At 38.0% G+C, this 22985-nt stretch overlaps 1 protein-coding gene across 11 annotated transcripts in view; it reads left to right on the top strand.

The window, feature by feature from the left end:
- Positions 1-22985, top strand: part of SAMD12 (sterile alpha motif domain containing 12) — a 509648-nt gene that overhangs the window by 159209 nt on the left and 327454 nt on the right. For 10 of the 11 annotated variants that reach the window (XR_012514162.1, XR_012514159.1, XR_012514160.1 and 7 more), the window contains exon 3: positions 14149-14278. Coding sequence is in view for 4 of the 11 variants with exons in the window: in XM_074387079.1 (XP_074243180.1) it covers positions 14149-14278 (130 nt within the window). In the remaining 7 variants the exon portion in view is untranslated. The remainder of the gene's footprint in view (positions 1-14148; positions 14279-22985) is intronic. The other variant, XM_074387078.1, reaches the window with a different exon arrangement.

The following is a 22985-nucleotide window of genomic DNA, read 5'->3' as shown; positions in this document are numbered from 1 at the left end:
GTGCAGAGCCTCAGTTTTGCACAATGGGAAGAGTTCTTGAGATCAATGGTGGTGATGGTTATACAACAGTGTGTGATTAATACTACTGAATTGTGCAATTAAAAATTATGAAGATGGTAAACTTTATGTTATGTGTATTTTGCCAAACTAAAAATAAAAACTTTTTAAAATGTAGGTACTTAATCGGGAAGGTCCAATATTTAGTAATAGGCATTCTAGAAAAGAGAACAGAGTCAGAAATCTACCTTTAATAACACATGATCTGCCAGGGCTTGTTCTTTAAAAAGATCTGTCTTTCAGAAAGAGTGGAAGAAGACCCATATCTAAGCATATTCTCATGAAATTTCAGAATATCAGGAATAAAAAGGTCCTTAAACTCTTCTAGTGGAAAAATATAAGAGAACAAAAAAGGAATGAGAATCAAGCTACCTTAAATTTCTCACAGCAACACTTGAAGGTAGAAAACTGTGGAGCAATGCCTTCAAAATTGTGAGGGCTTTTTTTTTTTTCAACTTAGAACTCTAGATCTAACCATTTTATCAATCAAATGTGAAGGTAGAATAAAGACTTTTTCTGACGTGCAGGGACTGAGAATGTTTACCTCCAAAGTCCTTTCTTAGGAAGTTGCTTATGAATGTGTTCCAGCAAAAAGAAGATGTAAACTAAGAAAAAGGAAGATTGAGATCCAAGGCACAGTTTATTCATCCATCCATCTACCCAGGGCAGCAATGGAGGGAAATAACAAATGGCCCCTATGTAGCAGGTCTGGGGAGCAGCCAGTGTAATCTGGGGCCAGGAGAACTCCATGAGGTAGATCTTTAGGAAAAACAGGAATTTGCTAAACAGATCATATGATTAAAATCTTTGAAAAAATTGATACCACCAAAACCAGAGGAAAAGAAAGGAAGTATTCGATATACTCCAAAGTTGCCAGTCATGGTGGCCCATGCCTGTAATCCCAGCACTTTGGGAAGCCAAGGCAGGGGGATTGTTTGAGCCCAGGAACTTGAGACCAGCCAGGACAACATAGTGAGACCCTCATTTCTACCGAGAATTTTTCTTTAAAAATTAGCTGTATGGTGGCATGCACCTGTAGTCCCAGTTGCTTGTGGGGCTGGGATAGGAGGACCATTTGAACCTGAAAGGTTAAGATTAGCCAGGATCACACCAATGCACACCAGACTGGGTGACAGACTGAGACTCTGTCTCAAAGTTAAATAAATAAATACCTCCAAGGACTCTAACACTGCATAAGAATATTTGCTCCAAATATGAATTAAACTAAACCGTGGCATGAATGTAGGCAACTGCTGGCATATAAGAAAAGACAGTCTATTTACTTTTAATGCTGGGAAACTTCTGTGTGATTGTTAGTGGATATGACATTGGACTACTGAGAATGTGATAGAAGAGAAAATCATCCAAGCCAGACTAATTTGCCCAGCATTGGGATAATATGTATAATCACAATAAGCTTAGTGCTGCCTATTGATTTTTTTAACTATGACTCAGTTTACAATTATACTTAGCATAGCAGACCAAATAGAGGTCTTAGAATAGAAAATATTGCTGTTAATCTTAACAATATGTAATAAAAGTAATACTGTAGATGACAGAAGATCCAACTTTGAAGGCAAGGAACGATTATAGAAAAAAAATTTTTTAAGGTTTGAGTATGTGTTGCCTTTGTTTCAGTGTAATTTGTTGAACTGTACATTTATATATTATTTTTAATGGCTATCTTTAAAAGCTGGCTTGTAAAATTTTCTTAAATTTTTTTTCTTTTCTTTACATTCTGGGGTACATGTGCAGATCTTGCAGGATTGTTAACATAGGTATACACATGCTATGGTGGTTCGCTGCCTCCATCCCCCTGTCACCTACATTAGGTATTTCTCCTAATGTTATCCCTCCCCAATCTCCCCACTCCCTGCTATGCCTCCCCAGGCCCCCAGCCCACCACAGACCCCAGTGTGTGATGTTCCCCTCCCTTTGTCAATGTGTTCTCATTGATCAACACCCACTTATGAGGGAGAACGTGTGGTGTTTGGTTTTCTGTTCTTGTGTCAGCTTGCTGAGAATGATGATTTCCAGATTATCCATGTCCCTGCAAAGGATATGATCTCATCCTTTTTTATGGCTGTGTAGTGTTCCATGGTGTATATGTGCCACATTTTCTTTATCCAGCCTATCACTGATGGGCATTTGGGTTGGTTCTAGGTCTTTGAAAAATCATATAGATTTAAATATATTATTTAAGGTTAAAAATAATAGGTGAACTAAAATTAGTAATACTAAATCACAGACATTCAGAAGACACAAGAGAAGCTAGCAGATGTCTGCTAATTTTTGATCATTCTCATTGTGGTATCAATGGATAATCCTTTGAGTCTGATAAATTAGAGACTAATAAGATGAACCACTGAGAGGTTACCCCTGGAAATTGCAGCTGAAGTTGGAGAAGGGAGATGTTTGAGTTAGAACCATGCTTGGGTTATACTTTGAAAACAAGATAGTTTCCACCCAGAAGAGATGGGACAAGAGGCTCATGTTTTTTTTTCTCTGAGCCCTTTGGGATAACTCATTTTTTAAAACTATGTGCATACTTTCCATAATAGTAACAAAAGGAATAGAATTTAAAAATGAATAATAGAATGATTATAACAGCATAAAAATTACTTAAATCATAAATAAGGGCCCATTATTATTTTAATGGGAATATAGTTATAAAGAAATATACATGAACAGGGATTCTGCAAAAAGCTCATACAAATAAAAGTAATTATGTGAATGAGGCAAATTCTCAGTAAAAAATGTCTTCTAATTGTATAAAACCTAATATTTGAAGAGTAAATGAAAATATATAAAAACATGTATAAAGTAAAAAAAAAATCTGTTATAATTCATCTAACCTCTAGTTTATCCTCTTCCCACTTATATGTTGATAATGAGACCTTCCAAGCTCTATCAGTCTTAGATTGTCGGGCTATTTTGTCTGAATTCAACAGTCCACCTGAACTGGAGTTTGCTCCTGTGTTAATCACCTCTTGCTGCCATAGGGAAGTACCATGGACTGAGTAGCTTACACAACGAAAACGTATTTCCTCCACAGTTCAATGTCTGGAAGTCTGAGATCAGTGCCAGTGTGGTTCGATTTTAGTAAGAGTCTCATCCTGTCCCCTTTTGCACAGGCACCACCCTCCCTGTGTGGTAGAGAATGAGCTCTCTGAGGTCTCTTCTTATGAGAGCACTAATCCTATGTATCAGGGAACTACCCTTCATGAATTCATTTAACCTTAATTCCTTCCTTAAAGGCTCTATCTTGGAAGACAAATTGGGAATTAGGTCTTCAACATATGAATTTGGGGGAGACACAGATATTCAGTCCATACTAGCCCCGTCAATTTAATTCATCATTTGGCTGAATTAACAGAGAGACATAGTTTTAACACCAAGAAATAATTACCTGGGGTTGTAGGTGGCTAACTTTCAAAACCCAAGAACACTAGTATTGGAAACTTTGTAAGGACCACTCCCTGCCCTAAGAAATTCCAGAGTTCTTAGGCTCTGCAAGACTGTAAATTCCTGCTCTGCCCTACTAAACATAATTGCAGCAATAATTTGTAGTGCATCTGTTTTTAACAGATGCCAACAGCATGGTGACCCTAACATCCCTTGGGCCCATCAGCCCTCTCTCTTCTATAAAATGACCCAAATAAAACACTTTGACTTTTGATTATTTGATTTGGTCTTCACAATAACTTTGTAAAATGGACAGAGTAGGCATTTTTATTCTCATTTGACTATGTAATTGAGAGACAGAGAGATAAGCACTGCCCTATTGCATAGTATAGAAAATGTGCATCCTTCCACAATAAGGAGAGTAGAAAAAGCCCTTGAGTAGGAGTCGTGTGACTGGTTCTGAACCCAGTTCTGCTTTTGGCATACCCAGATTAAGACAAAAGCAGGGTTGTCTTTGATCAGACTTATCATAACTCATTAAGGAAGCAACCTAGCACTGGAAACCTCAGTAAGATAGCTCACATCTCTAATCCTCATTGTTCTCCTGTGTCTATCAAATTTGAGTGATATCATGAAGTAAGCATGAAGTTTGAAATTACTGCAGACCTGGAGTGAATGCAGTTCTGAATTCACCAGCAGTGTGACCTTGGATGAGAGACTTTACCTTTCGAATCCTGTTTCTCTACTAGCAGTAATACCTACTTTGCAGGTTGTCAGGAAAATTCAAGATGATTTTCTTCCTGTATTTTTTGGGAAGAATATCATTAGAATGATATCGAACATGATGTCTGGAATGGCATCCATATACTTTTAAGCCACATCCCTGAAGCTAATTTGGTCGGGCTTGACCACACACATTTGCAGAAGGATTTCAGAAAAGCAGGGGAGAACGCAAAAGCATGCCAAGCCTCTTGAGAGCACATCTCAGACCTGGCCCATCACTGCCTCTTCCATGTTCTTTTAGTCAAAGGCAAGCCGCCTGGCTCCCTTCCGCCCCCCAGACTCAAGAGGTGGGAAATCATATGCTGTCTCATGGCAGAGGACCTCTAGTCATTCTACTCAGGGCCATTCTTGCACTGAGGACATTTTTGTCATCAATCTACCACATTATTATTCCGAAGGAATTGTAAAAATGATATGCTGGTGATGATCAATAACCATTTTTATGGTTCATATTTGTTTTCATTTTTGCTTTTGTCATGCTTTCATTCATCGAACATTCACAGAGGGATCTGCCCACAGATCCCTTGCTGCTTCATTGCTCACCTCCATAGGGATGAGGGGGGTGAGAAGGACGAGGGGGTGTGGGTTTGGCCCATGTCACTGGCCAGAAGCATGTGGCCCAGCCTACCCTGTGGGGGTCCCCGCGGAAGGCAGCCCCATCTCCCAATCCTCATCTCTCTCCCCTGCGCTGTCCCTGGTCAAGTACCGCCCAGAGCTGAACCCGGTAGCGTCCCCCTTTCCCTGTGTGGGATTCAGAGAGTCTCATTTGGTGACATCTTATTGGTGATCATCTCCTCACCCCATCTCCCACCTTGTGGAAAAAAAAAAAAGGCATATGTGCAGAGGGCAATGTATGCCTTTGTGTCCTGCACTCATAGCACCTCCCATCGGGTGTGCTCATCTGTGTGGATGAGTGATAGGTTTTCCTGCCATACTAAGACAGAGCAGACACAAAGTAGTGTGATCCTCTCCCTCTGTATTTCTCTTGACAGGCTGTGCAATCTGGGCTGATAGGAAGAACAGGCCTTGATAGCCAGAAACATCCAGGCTGCCAGGACGTCTTGTTTCCTGTTGAGTGCCCGAGCACATCTGCTTATTCCCTCTATGAGTTTTTATTGTAGAAGCCCTGATGCCCAGCACAGCATGTGTTTGGGGGCCAGCAGATCTTACCAGCATTGCCTACGAGCATCCGCTTCACAGCGTGTGAGCAGTGGCGTTTACACATCTGGATAGTGTGCCTTTATAAATAGCTCCATGAGGTGCCTGGGGAAGCTGGGCTGTATCTTTGGCATGGAATTGGGACACTTTGTACATGAGTGTTCCTGGAAATAGAGGAGGACTGGTTCTGAGATTCAGAGGGAAACAAATGGCAGGACTTATCACTGCAAGACATAAGGTGATACTGTGTCATTGCAGCAAACCTGGGCCTGAATAAGGAGAAGCATACCTTTGCCCCTCTTAATTTGGTTTCTTTTTCCATTTTATCCCTTTTTCTATATTTTCTTGCTTTTGTCCTCCTCCTACGCCTGCGTTTTCCACTGGTATCTTTTAATCCTCCTCCTTTCTTATCAACTGTTTTTCTTTTAATCTTAGTTGACTGTCCCTAACACCATCTCACAATACCTACAGCTCAAGTCAGCTGGACTCCAAAGACTGCTTGTGTCCACGGTGCTGCCCTGCTGCTTCCTCAAGCCAGGCTTGAGAATCCAGCAGAAGAGGATGCCAGTGCCATTCAGGAGATATTAAGATATGCTTTCTGGAAACATAATATGTGAGAGGCACTATTTAAAGTGCTTTAGTGAAACTATTTCTAAGCCTTCCACAAACTGTAAGATATGTATTATTTGCAGTGAATTTAGAAATATGTTTAGAAAGCTTTAGTGACCAGCCCAAGGCCCACAGTGCTAGTGAATGCCAGAGCCTTCAGCTCAGGTCTGCATGATTCCAAATGCCAGGCTTGTTTCATCACATCACTCTCTGTGTCAGTTGAAAAAGAAAAAAATTGAGGATCAGAGATGTGAGATGTCTTGCTAAGAATTATAGTGCTAGACTGGCTCTGCATTTTTTTGGCTCAATATAAGAGAAATCTAATTGGAGGAAAGGCTGTTTTAGTCCCAACCTGGGAATGTCAAGAGCACAGCTGGGACCTGAACCAGTTTTCCGACACTCAAAGGATGTAGGATCTGTGACATATGATGGTGGAATAGACAGTTCTTTCATTCGTTCAGCAGATAATTATTGAGTTCCTGCTTCATGCCAGGTACTGTTCTAAAGTTTGAGATTCTTTGCAAATTAAGAAAGACCCTTGTCCTTGTGCAGGTTACAAGCCAGTGGGAAGAGACATATAACAAACAGTAGAAAAAATAAATGAATTGTGTAGTGTGTTAGATGATACTTATGATTGAGAGATCAATGATGAAGCAAGGTAGTGAGTATAGAAAGTTTCAGAAGGGAGTCTTGCATTTTTAAATAGGGAGATTGGGATAGGACTTATTGAAAAGGGAGCATTTGAACAATTCTCAAAGGCTTTGAAGGAAGTGAGGGAAATAGCCATGTAGGTTTCTGGGAGAAGGGTATTCCCAGGCATAGTTGGCATTTTTGAGCAATAGCATGAAGACTAGTGTAGTGGGAGCAGAATGTTTTAGGTAAAGAGTAATAAAGATAACATCAAAGAGCTGGGTAGCTAAATCCTGTGAGCCCTTGTAAGTCATTTTGAAGATTTCCATTGAGGGGAAGGAAGAACAAGATGACCTGTTTGTTGTCTTAGTACACAGATGCAGGAATCTAGGTGTGACATGATAGTGTTTCAAATCAGGATTGTAGCAACGTTGGTGATGAAGAGATTGGCATCTGGATATGTGTGAAGGTAGAATCATCAAGTTTCCCTAATAGATTAGATGTAGAATACAAGAGAAACAGGGAAGTTTATGATAAATCCAAGATTCAGGGCCTCCCCAGTGGGAAGTATAGCGTTTCTATGATAGGAAACGTAGGCTACAAATGAGGCATTTTTAGGAGGAAGAACAGTCGCTCCACTTTGGACATGTTGAGTTTGAGATATTTATTATATGTGTAAATGAAACTGAAGTCAGTTGCATGTGCATATATGATTCTATAGTTCAGAAAGAAAACTGAGCTGGAGATACAGTTTGGGATTCATCAGCCTACATCATGGTAGAGGAAACAAACAAACAAAAATAAGCCACGAGACTCAGTGGAGACCCCTGATATGACGAGTGAAAAGGAGATAAGCACAGTGGGCAGTGAGATTTGCCTCGCACTTATCCAAAGGCAAAACTCCATATGGCTTCCATATGAAAGTAGGTTTTAAAGCATCGGTGTTTATTAGCAATGGTGTGGCCTATTTCATAGGATACATTTTCTGATGCTGTGGATTTTCAGGGAAAGTGCTGAATCTAGATCAGTGTTTTCCCAAATTGAGAAAAAGGAGAAGAAAAGAAAAAATAATCATTTTCAATTAGGAGATGGACATCTTGTCTTTACCCAAGTAAAGTTGTTTACTAACACAAGCCTTGATATATTCATCATACTCCAGGTTTACTGATCAGCAACTTAGATGTCTTAAAGTGAATTGGACTCTTGTATTAGGTTTAAATTTGAACCCACTAACTACAAAAATTCCTTGAAAACTTTTTGTGTCCGTGGTCACAACATTTAGAAATTTTAAGTTCCGTTAATAATATCAATATGGGCAAATTAAGAGGAAAAAAAATCCTCTAATCTTACCTCCTTTTTTAAAAAAAAAAAAAGGCACTACAACAGTGATGTCTTTAAACAGTGGTTCTTAGATTTATAGTCCCAGGACTTTGTTGTACTCTTAAAAGTTTGAGAACCCCAAAGAGCTTTTGTTTATGAAAATGATGCAAATATGGGAGAATAGCTAATACATTGGTTAATAGGGATTTCATATGATGAACTGGCCCATGTTACTTGTTAATAATAAAGGTTTAGGCTTTGATATCCATTTTTGTTGTCAACACATTGAGGATAGTGCCTTTTGAAGGAAATATCAAGAAGCTACAAGTCCCAATGAAGAAAACTAGGAAAGGAAATGTCTAAAATAGATGTCCTGTGCAGAGCAGATGAAAAAACTAATGCCTCGCTATATATTGGGAAAAGTTGTCTAAGTTGCTTACACATTACTGGTCTTTAGGGGCTCTTAGACTATCAGAAGAGATTAGCATCAAAATTTTAAAAGCAAGAAATAATCCGGGTGATATTAAAGCACTGGTTAAAGATGGAAGAATATGAAATAACACTTTATGTATTTAATTATTTTACTGCTTAGCAGAAAAGCTTCAAGTTTATTTTGGAGAACTTAAAACTTAATGTTTAAGAATTCTTTTCAGTTAAACACAAATACACTATGTATATTTATCTTTCTTTCACCTAAAAGGAAATGTATTCATCCTTTACCTGGAAATTTTCTGGCAATGAGGTGTCTTGCCCTTTGGAGGCATAAAGTTTAAGAGTTTTCTCTGTCATCAAATATTTTGGTCCAAACCCATGAAAAATCATTAATATGTTGATTTTATAGAACATTCTGGAAACAGCATACAATAGACGAGATATTTTTAAAAATTTTTCTAACCCCTTCTTTCTATGAAAGGATTAAGGTAACAGAAGAGGGTGTTATTAGTATTTTAAAATTAATTAATTATCAAGTATTCTATGAGCTAACCATTTTTCCTAATATTTAGTGACCTTTTTTGGGTGAATGGGCTTTAAAAACTGCTAGAGTAGACATTAATGGTTTGGGTGGGTGGGTGGGTGTGTGTGTGTGTGTGTGTGTGTGTGTGTGTGTGTGTTTGCTTCTTTTTCTTCTTTCTCTGCAATCTTGAGTAAAATGACACAATAGAAGTCAATATAAAACAGGACTGGGAACTAAAGAAAGGACATTGCAAGATAGTAGGGGAAGAAAGAAATAGGCAATTCTTAAAACTTGCAAACACTTGCTTGTAATGAGATACTAAAAAATATGTTTACCACTTTCTGAAATTTGGCCATAAGTTCACTTTGTCCTGGCAATGAATGTAAACATTCTAAGCATTCTCTATTGTTTTATAATCAACCAACTGGGATCACCTAGGTAAGAGTTTGTATAACCATTGGGATCTTACAATTGTAGCGTTCTCTTATAAATCAAAGCCTGGTAAATTAAAAGAGAATTTACATCGCAAAACAGATAAGCTAAGGGATAATTGAATCACAAAATAAAAATTTAACTTTAAAAGCATTTTGCAATATGTTCTTTCAATTTCAAGCTTCTTTAAAGCATTTAATTATTCTGTTAGCAAAAAAGCTTCAAGTTTACCTTGGAGAACTTAAAACTTAATGCTTCAGAGTTCTTTCCAGTTAAATACAAATAGAAATTACTATAAAACATAGCTGAATTTGTTATATGAGTAAATTAAAATAGAAATCGTTTGCCAAAAAAGTAATTCGCAAACAACCCTTCCCTCAGGAATGTGTAGTTTGCATAAAGGGAGTTCTTCCTGTAAAACAAAGTAAAGGCATCAGAAAGGAGAGGCATCTGAAACACACTTTCAGTTTGTCTATAGCTAGTCCAGGACCAATTCAGAAAGGAAATGTCTGGAATTCTGCTTCATGTCACTATGCATAGGAGTTAAGATAACAAACTGCCTCGGGCCTCTTTCAGGGCAGCAAAATAAACCCAAATTGTCTCCAGGGTTGTAAATTCACAGAATGATATGGTAGACATGAACACAGAGAAAGAGAACTGGAGCAAATATTGTTTTAATGTTTGCTGTTAGGCAGGATGTTTTTTTCTCATGAGTTTACTGTTTCTAGTAAATGTGAAATGCCTTATTTTTTTGCTTTATGGTCTATTATTATTTAGGCTTAGGCCCTTACTGCGGGAGTGGGTGGGGGGTGGGGTGGGTGGGAATCCAGCGGCATATCAGAGAAAGTCATCATCTAGGGATGGCTGTGAAGAGCGTGTAGGCATTGGATGTGGAGGAAAGGAGGCGGTCGGTCGAAGGCTTTGACAGCTCTGCCTCTCCTTTCCTACCTTCAGTGGGACAATATGTTGAATTTGAGTGATGTGGGTTTAACATATGCTTCTTGTTGTTCTAATTGCACACAGAAGTGGAGTGTAACCTCTTTAAAGGAATCAGGTTATGGCATTCACTCCCACCATTTGGTACCTGTTGGGGATGAGGGAAATGTTGATGGAAGGAGGAGTAAATGAGGTTGACCCCAGGTGCTACAAAAAGAGAAGGTCAGGCAGAACAAATTAAAGTCAGCTCTGAGAATCCCGAAAGAAGCAGCAGACTGGGGTAATGAGTCATTACAGCTCTTAAGGTGTAGCAAACTAATAGTAATTTCATTAAGACACTAAGGCTGACAATCATCTGATAAATCGTACCAATACTTCTATTACCGTCTGATTAAGAAGAGACAAACAGTACCCCCACACACACACTTTACTTATGCCTGTTTACATGGAGGCATCTCCGTAGGCTCATACCGTCTTTATTTTTTCTTTATTTTTTGAGACAGAGAGTCTCACTCTGTCACCTATGCTGGAGTACAGTGACACAGTCTTCACTAAAGGCAGTCTCCATCTTCCGGGTTCAAGCGATCCTCCTGCCTCAACCTCCTGAGTACCTGGGATTAAAGGTGTGCACCACCATGCCCAGCTAATTTTTGTATTTTTGGTAAAGGTGGGGTTTCACCATGTTGGCCAGGCTTGTCTTGAACTCCTGACCTCAGGTGATCTCAGCCTCCTAAAGTGCTAAGATTACAGGCATGAGCCACTGCACCGAGACTCATACTGTCTTAAAAATCAAAGTTTTGAAGTATATGTGCTTACTAATATATGCCTAGTAAGAGTATATTCTGAAGGATAAAGCAAAGCAGCTCCTTGAGTGTTAGCCTAAGAATCTCTGAATTCATGATAAAAGGAAAACTTATAACAAAAGCATACATGGAGGGCTGCAGAGATTGCATTCTGAGTCGGCTCGGTGCATTTGAGTAAATCTCCACCTGAAGCCCAGTTGAGGCTGAGGGTCCTCCTTTTCCCAGAAAATAAGCAAATTAAGAATGACCTTCCAAGAAGGAAAAAGTTTAGTATATTGATGCATAAGCAACTTTATCTTTCTGCCTTTCGCTTCCTAATTTACAGCCTTCTGTGACTGGTTTACAGGAGTTTTCAAAAGATGTGATTAGCTTTACTTGCAAGAAACTTGCAAGAGTTTCAGGGTAATGATGTGTCAGCTATAAACTCATTCAGCTAATCTGAAAGAAAATTTGTAGAGCAGGAAAGAACTAGATTCAGCGGTGCTGACTTGTAAAAGATGGTGGTAAGTGCCTTTCTGGCTAAAGGATCTAAAATTCTAGCTTCCTAATTTGTGCAAAGGAAAGGACATGATGATGAGCATAAAGAAAACATCTAAACATCATCAACAACAAAAACATTTATTCATTTATACAATCCATGCCCAAGGTCTTCCTCTCCCGTCAAAATTAGGAAACGTCGATACGATTTCTCACAGAGGTAAGAAGGGAAATGGCTGCTGCCCATACTCCAGTATGAAGGGTTGTAGGCAGAGGCAGGCATGTTTGATTAGGAGCCACCTAGGCACAACACAAGCAAGGTAGAGCAGCAAGGGATGAACGTCAAAGTCACTGCTGATTAAATAGCAGGCTATGTCTGTGAATGTGTTTAATTTCATTAATTCATTCACTTCATCTTTGTGAATGTACACAGCATCTACTGAAAGCAAGGCACTCTGGGGAACACAAAGTTATAGCAGCTCTCACCCTGCCATCATCACCACGTATTCCAGTTACTATGATTGCCAAATAATTTACCCTAGAACTTAGGGATATTAGACAATTGTTTATGATCTCATGGATTATGTGGGTCAGGGATTCAGTCGGGGACAGCAGACATGGCTCGACTCTCTATCGCGGTATCTGGGGTCCTCAGATGGAATATCTGAAGGCTGATGGCTGGAATCGTCTGAAGCTTGTTCTTTCATTTGTCTGGTGGTTGATGACGACTGTCAACTGAGACCTTAGCTGGCAAATTGGCCCAGACTCCTACACATGGTCTCTCCATGTGGCCTGGGCTTCCTCACTGCATGAAGGTTGGTTTCCAAAGGTCAGTGCCAGAGAGTGAATCAGGCAGAAGCTGTGTCTTTTTTATGACCTAGCCCCAGAAGTCACATAGCATCAATTCCACTGTATAGTATTGGTTATGACATTCACATACCTTGCAGAAATGGAATAGGAGGGAGCATCAACCCCCTGTATTAGTGGAACAAATGTCAGTCCCACTGAATGAAAAGCAGATACGTGTGTGTGTGTGTGTGTGTGTGTGTGTGTGTGTGTCTATATTAAACCATACATATATGAACATATATAAAATCATCTTTGGAAAACACAATCTACCACAATTAGTAAAAGAAAGAAATTACCACAGCACAAAATAAAAAGTGATTTTTATTCATCTATTTCCAATCGTATGAGTCCTTGGGCCATCACTTACAAAATAATCACAGTGTGATTACAGCATAGTGATTATCTTGTAAGCGAGGCCCAAGGACTCATACGATTGGAAATAGACAAATAAAAAATAATACCTGACCACTATGCTTTCCAACCTTGAATCACTTCCATATTACTTCCACTGTTTCACTATGACTCACTGTCTCTACTTTTGTTTCTTTAATGTTTTTAAAAAGTTATTAGATGCTAGATATACTGCTTTTCTTTTTTTTTTTTTTTAAGATTCTGAGACGGAAGCAAGCCCTTTCTTTGTAGAGAAAACAACAGCAACAACAACAACAAAAAATGTCAGAAGGTGTTACAATCACACTCCTACCAAATGAAGGCTCTCCCCTTGTCTTAATCTGAAAGATTTGATAGAGAAGTAGAAGGAAATGATGCCTCTGGAGAAGAGCAGGGATAATAATGGCCACGTCTTTGTACTACCCAGGAGCCTTTAAATAACTGCCAATATGATAGTCTTACTTTTTTGGCAAACACTGATCCAGAATGATAAAAATTCTAGATAGTGAAGCATTAATCTGGCCAAAACCAAATTCCTGGGATCTCTGTGGGAGAGCATCATCTGACATTAAATTGATGCTTATTCACTAATAAAGATATTTGTAATCCATCGTTGGTCAGAGGTTAACCTCTTCTCACTCCATGTGTGTGGGTGTGTGGGTGTTCCTCATAAGTACTTCCTGGAAAGATCCAGTGAACCAAAAAAGACCTTAGTTGACTTCTATCTAAAGCCTAACTGCCCCCATTATCTGATTACCATTCTCCCACATCCTAGTGGAACTGACTTCTTGCTTCCCTACTTTGGTATAACTAATGTTCCTGGGCATTTTGGGGCCACCCTAAGTCCAGAGCCCCCAGACAGAGTTGCAGTTCTTCTAAATCTAGTAACATTTATTCGTAAAATAATTATTAGCACTTGCAGCAGCCAGTGTTGTACTAGGTCTAGAAATGTCAAGGACAGCAAGAGATAAATGCATTCTTGAAATACAGAGAAAGGCGCTTGGGGCCAGCTATTTCTCCCCTAAAATGCAATTAATTGCTTAGCAACCCCATTGTTTTTTTGCTAGAGTATTCATTTAAAAGCACTACTTCCTAGAGATTCCTTGGGATTTTTTCTCAGCAGAGATGGTTAGATCATTTTTACAACTTCTTCACCTAGACCTTTTCTTTGTGGTTTTCAGCAGTATTCAGAAGGTCTGCAGAGGTTAGGAGGAAGACAATAAGTAGATATTCAGCTTCAGGGGAATCTGTTCTGTAGCCTTTAACATACTCTAAGACTTTTAACTACAGTGTCTTCCTAGGCATGGGGCCAGCGTTGACAGATCTTCTTTTCCTTCTTTATAGTCAGCTACGGTGAAGCTGTCTAAACCAGTGGCTCTATGGACCCAGCAGGATGTCTGCAAGTGGTTGAAGAAACATTGTCCGAATCAGTATCAGATCTACAGTGAGTCATTCAAACAGCATGACATAACTGGTAAAGTATGCAGTATCCCAGATATTTCACTCCCTTTCTTTCTCCCAGTCACGATGGCCTTTCCCATACCCTTACCACGAAGCAGCATCTTCCTGCTGAAGTTTTCTGACATGGGTGTATTTTCAAAGGGGTGATAAATTCCAGATTTATGTGAACCATGCTATGTAACAGATGTATGTGGTTATTATAGAATGCTGTGGATTTTGAGCACCCATTGTAAAAGGGTATGGGAATCACGGTGCAGGGTTGGGGGAATCCTGGAGAAAATAAGAGCATACCAGTCATAGAGAAAGGAAAGAAGGAAATCTTTCCCATGAACCTGGCTACAGAATCATGTGTAGATCTTCCAAATAGAAAAGGTTTCTAGATAGGAAAATGCTTTGTTGTTGTTGTTGTTAATTTATTTATTTTACTTTAGGTGCATACTATATCTGGCATTTCTCCCCATGTTATCCCTCCCCACCCTCCCCTCTCTCCCCACCCCCTGCTGTCTCTCCCCTACCCCTCCAACTGTCCCCACTGTGTGATGCTCCTCTCCCTGAGTCCACATGGTCTTGTTGTTGAACACCCACCTCTGAGTGAGAACATACAGTGTCTGGCTTCGTGTTCTTGTGTCAGTTTGCTGAGAATCATGGTTCCAGATTCATCCAAGTCCCTACAAAGGGCACGAATTAATCGTTTTTTTATGGCTGTGTAGTATTCCATGGTGTATATGTACCACATTTTCTTTGTCCAGTCTATCATTGATGGGCATTTGGGTTGGTTTCAGGTCTTTGCTATTGTACACAGGGCTGCAATGAACATACATGTGCATGTGTCTTTATAGTAGAACACAAACCCGGAAAATGCTTTTTTAAAAAATTTTAAGATAAACTGTATAGACTTCTTTGACTCAGTGAGCTATACACATGTATCCAATCACATGAAAGAGTCCATGGTAGAAAGTCAGTTTCCCTGACACCCCCGTCCTCTGGACATTCATTTTCCTGTTGACCACCTTCTTGCATCTCCACCTAGCAATGTTCTAAGCTTCTGAAATGGAATATAATAATACTAACTCTGCCCGAGGGATGAACACCTTCAAGGCACAGATTATGATTCCATTTAGGTAAGGGTATTCGAATATGATATGTGGATGTCAATAAGTACCTGGAAGCAGAAAATAGGAAGGTAGTGAACCATAAGGCCCTTCAGATCAAGTCTGTCATTTGGGGGATGGAGTGGGCAAGATGGAGCAAATATGCTCACCATGGTAGCCCCTCAGAGGAAGGGGCGCATTTCCAGACCTTGCCTGCCCTTTCACCCTAAGATTCTGCTTGCATGTGGGCAACACTTCTCCCTTCACAAACAGTGCAGTGTAAGATAGGCCTGAGGATATACTCTGTGAACCAAAACTGTGTGGCTTCAAGGGGGAAACAATGTTGTTTGCGGTCCAGAGCTGCTTTTTTTCTGAGAAAATGCTGACACTCTGGTGGTAAAGTGACTTGTCATGAAATAGCTCAACGCTCTAGATGACAAACCTCTTTCCAAGCCCATTTCTATCTTGGCAAATCCTAACCCCTCTCGTTCTGTTCACTCCTATTAGTTTGAAAAGGGACTTGTTAAGCAGAAAGTATTTCTTTTTGTAGTTCAGCTCTTAGGCTGTAGCTGTGGATCTGGGGCAGGTCAGTTCACCTTCTTAGAATAGGTCTCAGTCGATGGTTTTGTAAGTGTGTTTCATGGAGCCCTTGACTGCCAAAGGGATGTGGGTGTGCTTTGGATAGAGGTGGGTGTGTGAACCAAAGCTGCTCCCTTTATGTCTGTTGTATGTATTTGAATCATACAGAAAACTTGATTGATTTTGAAAAAGGGTTCCAGCACTAAATGTTTAAAAAAATGCAGAGCCTAGATGATCATAGATTCCTGCTGACCATTTGGTATGTCTAAATATATAGGGAACACACCCAGTTGTAGCTCAAGCTGAGTTAATAAACAAGAGAGTAAAATCCTCTATCTTAAATACAGAAATGGTCCTTTATGCATTTCTTCTCTACCACTACCAACTAGAGCCAGTGGCCCTTTTGGATGAAATCTCTGAAATTCTGAAGGCAGCGTGGGTACTTAGCTTAGATTCCAAGTGTCTAGATTTCATTTTCTTAGTTCCTCCCTTAAGAATATAAGAAAAGCCCATCTAGAGTCAGTTATTCAACTCCTAAAAGTAATCAATCAGTTAGTAACCATTTGCCTGATTATGGTAGCCTTCATCAGATAATGGCTGCTTAATGTTTCTTAATGTCTGTGCGATAGTAATGGCAAAGCCTTTTTCATGATCTTATTTGAAAGCAGTGTTATCTTTTATTAGGGGTGAGAATTATGAGATCCCCTTGAGGGAAGGATAAGCATTTATAATGGTTTGAAGAGGACCAGGCTTACGGTCCTCAGAAATAAAGATTCATGCTTCAACTCTTATGGAATAAATGGTCCCACTTCCCAAGGTTTTCTGCTAAGTGACATGAGGACAGGAGTGTGGGAATGAGGTATGTATTTCAAATAGTTGTCATATGCTTTCAATGGCAAACTTGGTCTTCGTGAAACACAATTGGTATTGAGAAATCACAACTTTGTTGGGATCTTGGGCAAGCTGCTTAACCTGGGAAAGTTACTTAACCTCACTTCCTCATCTCCAAAATAAAAATAATAGTACCTGGCTCAGAGACACGTTGTGAAAATTAAATGAAATGATATAGGTAAACCACTAAGCTAACCATTTATTGGCTCCTTTTACATGCCAGCATTATGCTATTATTCACGTCAAGACTCACCTGGAGGTGTCGAAAAACATGCCTTTATTTCATTTTAAGGGAAGCCTACTTTCTGGCAAGAAAAGAAAGCAGGGAATTATTTGGGGACTTAGGGAACGGAGAGAATGATTTCAGATTACCATTTGGTCTACATCTTTTTGACATTCACCTATTTGAAGTCTCAGAAGACCACTCTCTTCCCCTCTTCTCGGGCCCCTGCCTCTCTAAGAGTGAATGCAAATACCCAAATGATCACAAGTGCCAAGTGTACAGAAAATAGCTTTCAGGACTTGAGCCAATATGCATTTACCAGCCCTGTGATGGTAAAAGCTGTGGGAATCCCAGTACTCTTGAAGGCTGTGATAAACAGGGCAAAGAGGTTTGTAAAACACACCACACACACACACCCACACACCCACACACACACACACACACACACACACACACACACACACCCCCCACAAAGGTAAAATGTTGAAAGGAGCCAAATTTTAAAAGCAAACATCACATACCTTACTGACAGAGGAAAAAGGATAAGAATTCCAGGACACTTCTAATGAGAAACTCCTAAGAAGAAATGAGTGAAAACTTTAAAGAGTTGAAACAAAAAAGTTTGCCAATTTCATATCCAATAAAATTATGCTTAAAACATTAAAGTAAGGAAAGATTTAACCAAACAAAAACTGAAGGAATTCAGTGCCAGCAAATTGCCCTGCAAGGAATGATAAAAGAAGTTCTTCAGGCAGAAGAAAAATGATATAGATCAGAATCTTGGATCAACATAAAGAAAGGAAGAATGTCAGAAAAGCAATAAATGAAAGTACAATAAATTCCTTTTTTCTTATTGATCTAAAAGTTAACTGTTTAAAGCAATAATAACAATAATACATTGGGTTTTATATGTAGATAAATAAAATGAATAACAGCAATGTCACAAGGGATAGAGGGAGGAATAGAGAATTCTGTTTTAAGGTACCTACAATACGTATGAAGAATAGTGTTATTTGAAGGTGGACTTAGATTACTTAAAAGCATATGTTGTTAACTGTAAGTCAGACACAAAAATTTTTTTTATAAAGGAAAGATAAAAGGTGTGTTGACAAGGTAAAATGAATTGTATCAAATATTCGGTTAAAATCAGAAAAGATAGAAGAAAAAAAGAAAAGCAACAAATAGAAAAGAGTTATAAAGATGGTAGATTTTAATTCTATCAAAAATTACCTTAAATGTGAATAGTCTTAACACATTAGTTAAAAGGCAGAGATTGTCAGATTAGAGGCAAAAAACCTAACTATATTCTCTCTAAAAGAAACATACTTTAAGTACTCAGGTTAATGGTAAAGCATTGAAGAAAAATATATTATGCTAACACAGTCAAGAAAGTTACAGTAGTTATATTGAATTAAGACAACGCAGACTTCAGAACAAGGGAGAGCAAAAAAATAAAGATGGCAATTACAGAGTGATACAGGGTTATATTCTTCAGGAAGACATGACAGTTCTAGACATTTGTACTCTTAACATAGAGCATCAAAATACATAAGACAAACACTGATAAATTTCACATAGAAAATGATAAATTTACCATTACAGTTGTCACTGTATGTCACTTCAATGTCACTCTGATGATCTGATCAGCATTGTCAACCAACATGACCTAACTGACATCTATAGAACACTTTATAGAATGTATATCCAATATACATTTATCTCAATAGATGCAGAGAAAGCATTTGACAAAATTCAGTGTTGATCCTTAATTTTTAGAGAACTTATCAGAAACGTAGAAGTAACAGAAATTTTGATAAACAGCATTTATGGTGAAACTGCAGGTAACATCATCCTAAATGGTTAAAATATATATATATATATATATATATATATATATATATATATATATATTTTCTCTACAGAATAAGACAATAACATTAGCTTTCCTACCTTCTATTAAATATTCTTCCAAAGAACCTAGCCAGTGAAATAAAGCAAGAAAAGGAATTAAAAACAAAAAGTTTAGACAGAAAGAAGTAAAATTATTTTTGTTTATAGATAAAATGGTTCATATAAAAGAATTGTAAGATCTAGAAGTTGAGTGTTATCTAAAATACATGGGACTAGAAGTGTTTTCAGTTTTTTTTTTCTTTTTTGGAATATTTGCAGAATACATACCAGTTGAGCTTCTCTAATCCAAAAATTTAAAATCTGAAGTACTGCAGTTAGCATTTCCTTTGAGCTTCATGCTGGTGTTCAGAAAGTTTTGGATTTTGGAGTATTTCAGATCTTGAATGTTCAAATTAGGGATGCTTATCCCATGTGAAGAAAAAAAAATCCTACAAGAACTAATAATTAGTGCACAAAATACAAGACTAATATGTAATACCTAACCAAAATATATGGAGGATCCTACACAGAAAATTGCAAAACATTGCTAAGAGAAATTAAAAGTCTAAATAAATGGTGAGATACATCACACTTGTGGATTAAAAGACTCAGTGTTAAAAGTATGCCCATTATTCTAATGATCTGTAGATTCACTGCAGTCGCAATCAGTATACCACCAGATTTTTTAAATAAAATGAACATATTGATTCTAAAATTTGTATGGGAATGCAAAGATGTTAAGAGTAGTGAAGATAATATAGAAAAAGAACAAATTTGGGGGGACTTGCTCACCTAATTTAAAGACTACTATAAAATTACAATAACTAAGATAATATGGGACTGGAATAAAGACTAACTTGTAGATTATAATAGTAGAACAAAATAGAAATTCCATAAATATTCTCACACATATATGGCCAAATGTTTTTCAAAAGTGGTGCCAATGAGAGAGAAAGGGTGTTCTCTTCACTACAGGGTACGGGAATAACTGGATAAATGAACTTCACCTCCTACAATATGCTATAGACAACATTTAATTTGAAATAAATAATGGACCTAAATGTAAAACCTAATTCTATATAATTTCCAGAAAAAAGCCTAAGAGAAAATTTTTACAACCTTGAGAATAGGCAAGAATTTATCAGACATGCCCCCAAAAGCACTTAATTTAAAAGAAAAAAAATTGATAAATTGGCCTTTTTGTTTCTTTTTTTTTTTCTTTTCTTTTTTTGTTATTGTTTTTGAGACAGGGTCTTGTTCTGTTGCCCAAACTGGACTTGAGCTCCTAGCTCAAGAGGTTCCATGGCCCCAACCTCACATGTAGTTGGGATTACAAGTGCACAACACCACACTTGGCTTCTAAGTTGGTCTTTATCAAAATTCAAGGCCTTCTCCTCTTCTAAAAATCTGTCAAGGAAATGAAACAGCCAAGCCACAGTTAAGAAGAAAGTACTTTTATTATATATCTAAAAAAGAACTTGAATACAAAATACATAAAGAACACTTAAAACTCAGGAAGACAACTCAGTAATATGGGCAAAATATTTGAAATGGTACTTCACAAATAAAATGTAAGAAGGCCCAAAAGGTATGAGAGTGTGCTCAGAAATACTAAATCATCAAGAAAATGCAAATAAAACCACAATAAGATAACACTTTACACCCAGTAGAATGGCTTAAATTCCAATGCCAAGCCATACTCAATGTGGCTGTGGACATGGCACACATGAATTTCTTGTATGTATGTTGCATGTGAGTATAATATGGAGTCACCTGATTCGAAGACATAAAGTTTCTTATGAAGTTAATCACGAACTTATGAGATGATTCTGCAGTTCCACACTGAGGTATCTACCCAGGACACATGGAAACATATGTTGTTAAAAATTCTAGTACAATAATATTCAAGAGATTAGCCAAAAATTCTAAACAACCCTTACATCAATCAAGAGGAGAATAAATAAATAGTTATGTTCACACCAAAACCTCTACTCTCTACTCAAGTATAAAGAGGAACATACTACTGATGCATGCAATGTGAGTGAATCTCACATTGTGCTCGGTGAAACACATTAAACACAAAAAGGCACATATTATGTGATTCCAATCATACAAAATTCTAGAACTTGCAAGATTAACCTGTAGGGATGGCAGTCAGATCAGTGGCTGCCTGGAGTAGGAAATAAAAGGGAGATTAACTGTGAACAGGAGTGAAGGAGGTGAAAATGTTTTATATCTTTGTCAAATCTTATCTACTTGATATTTCAAATGTGTGGGATTTATTGTATATAAATTGTGTCTCGGTAAAATTTGTGTGTAAAACCTTGTGTACTTTTTCATTTTAAACTACACACCGTTCTTAAAATGAAAAGATGAAAGTGTTATCCTACATTTTTCCATTCTAGCTATAGGATCATTTAGATTAACCGTCATTGGATGGATGGTTATGGTTTTATATTTACCCATAATATAGATAATTAGAAATTGAGTTTGAAAATCTATGTTTGCACTTTTTTCACTGAAAAAAATAATCTGAAGATACAAAAGCATTCTTATAAAGAGAGACATAGTGTTGCCTGTTGTTGGGAGGTGACTGCTGACAAAGGAACAATACTCTTATCTTCCTGAGATTCTGCTGGTCTGAGTCTTTGTCAGTGCATCCAAGATTTGTGGATTTCACAGTCAGGTTAAATTGCAGAAAGCATTTTTGCAAATGACATACAGTTGCCACCTTTGTATTTTGCCCATTAATATTTTTTAATTAAAGGGTACTCTCACCACTATTTTATACACCAAAGGAATTTTAACACAAAATAATCATGATTTCAAAATAGATTTCGCTTGAAGAAAAACATACGTTGTTTTTAATTTCTCCTGTTTTCATCACAGAACAGCCCCGATTTGTAGGCTAGCATAAGGAAACTACTGCTCCAAGGACACATTTAGTGATACTCTAAATTCCAAATTTATTTTGTGATGGTACTTGACAGGAAAAGAATGGAAATTGTCACCAGATGAACTATTTGTTTCATAAATCGGAGCTAGAGGAATATTCTTACTATTGGAGCTGGCTTGCTTTAAAAAAAAAAACCCTGACATCCTTAATCATGGCCATAGTTTCTTGGAGGCTTTCTATGTGCAGGATGCTTCGCTGAGAACTTTGTGTACTTTAGTTCTGTCCAGGTTATGTGATCCCTGTCCAGTGCCTAGAACTGTTCAGTGTTAACGAATTAGTGGCTTTCAGCAATCTTGCAAGCTATTATAGGTAAAGAAGTGAGTCTCAAAGTTCAATGGGCAGCTCAAGGCAATTAGAGGAGCTGAGCACTTGCCATCAACAGGACCCACCACAAAGGCTTGTTAGGAGGATTAGGGAGTTAAAACCTGGACAACATTTAGAACAGTGCCTAGTACATCAAAGGACATCAAGAAATATTACCTGTTATCATTACTAGTAAGTAATTAGTGAATTGATAAGCATTTAATGACACCACTACTATGAGCCAAACACTGTGCTAAGAGAGGTAGACTGTATCTATCCCATTGCAGTGAAATATTATAGAATAGCAGGACATCTGTGACGTGAGGCTAGAAGGGACCCCCTTCTGTCTACTTATTTTCACATGAATAAACAGAGGCCCAGAGAAAAAACTGATTTGTACAGGGACATCAGAAAATGTTCAAAGCTCAGTTACATGGCTATGGGAGAACCTGAGACCAATTCTATGAAAAGTCCAGTAGCTTACCTCACTTAGAAGTAACCAGAGTGGGGTTCTGAAATGGACAAGACATTCCTTTCATAAGTGTTTTTCCAGTGAAATTCAAAGACCAAAATGAAGCCTTTATAGCAAGGGCCTTGATCTCCTACTGCCTCATCTTTGACCAGATCCAGTTTTTACTCTTTTTTTTTTTTTTTCTGTCTTTATTCCACTCTCTAGTCTCCTGTGATAATGACACATGATACTATATCAAATATGATCAAACATCTACATCTGCTTACATTATGAATGCTGAGCATTATACCCTATCAGAGAAACTATGTCAATTAA

This window comes from Saimiri boliviensis, chromosome 15, assembly GCF_048565385.1.
Source record: "Saimiri boliviensis isolate mSaiBol1 chromosome 15, mSaiBol1.pri, whole genome shotgun sequence".
Lineage (NCBI taxonomy): Eukaryota > Metazoa > Chordata > Mammalia > Primates > Cebidae > Saimiri > Saimiri boliviensis.
The sequence above is the reverse complement of the archived record's forward strand: the minus strand, read 5'-3'. Positions and strand labels throughout refer to the sequence as shown.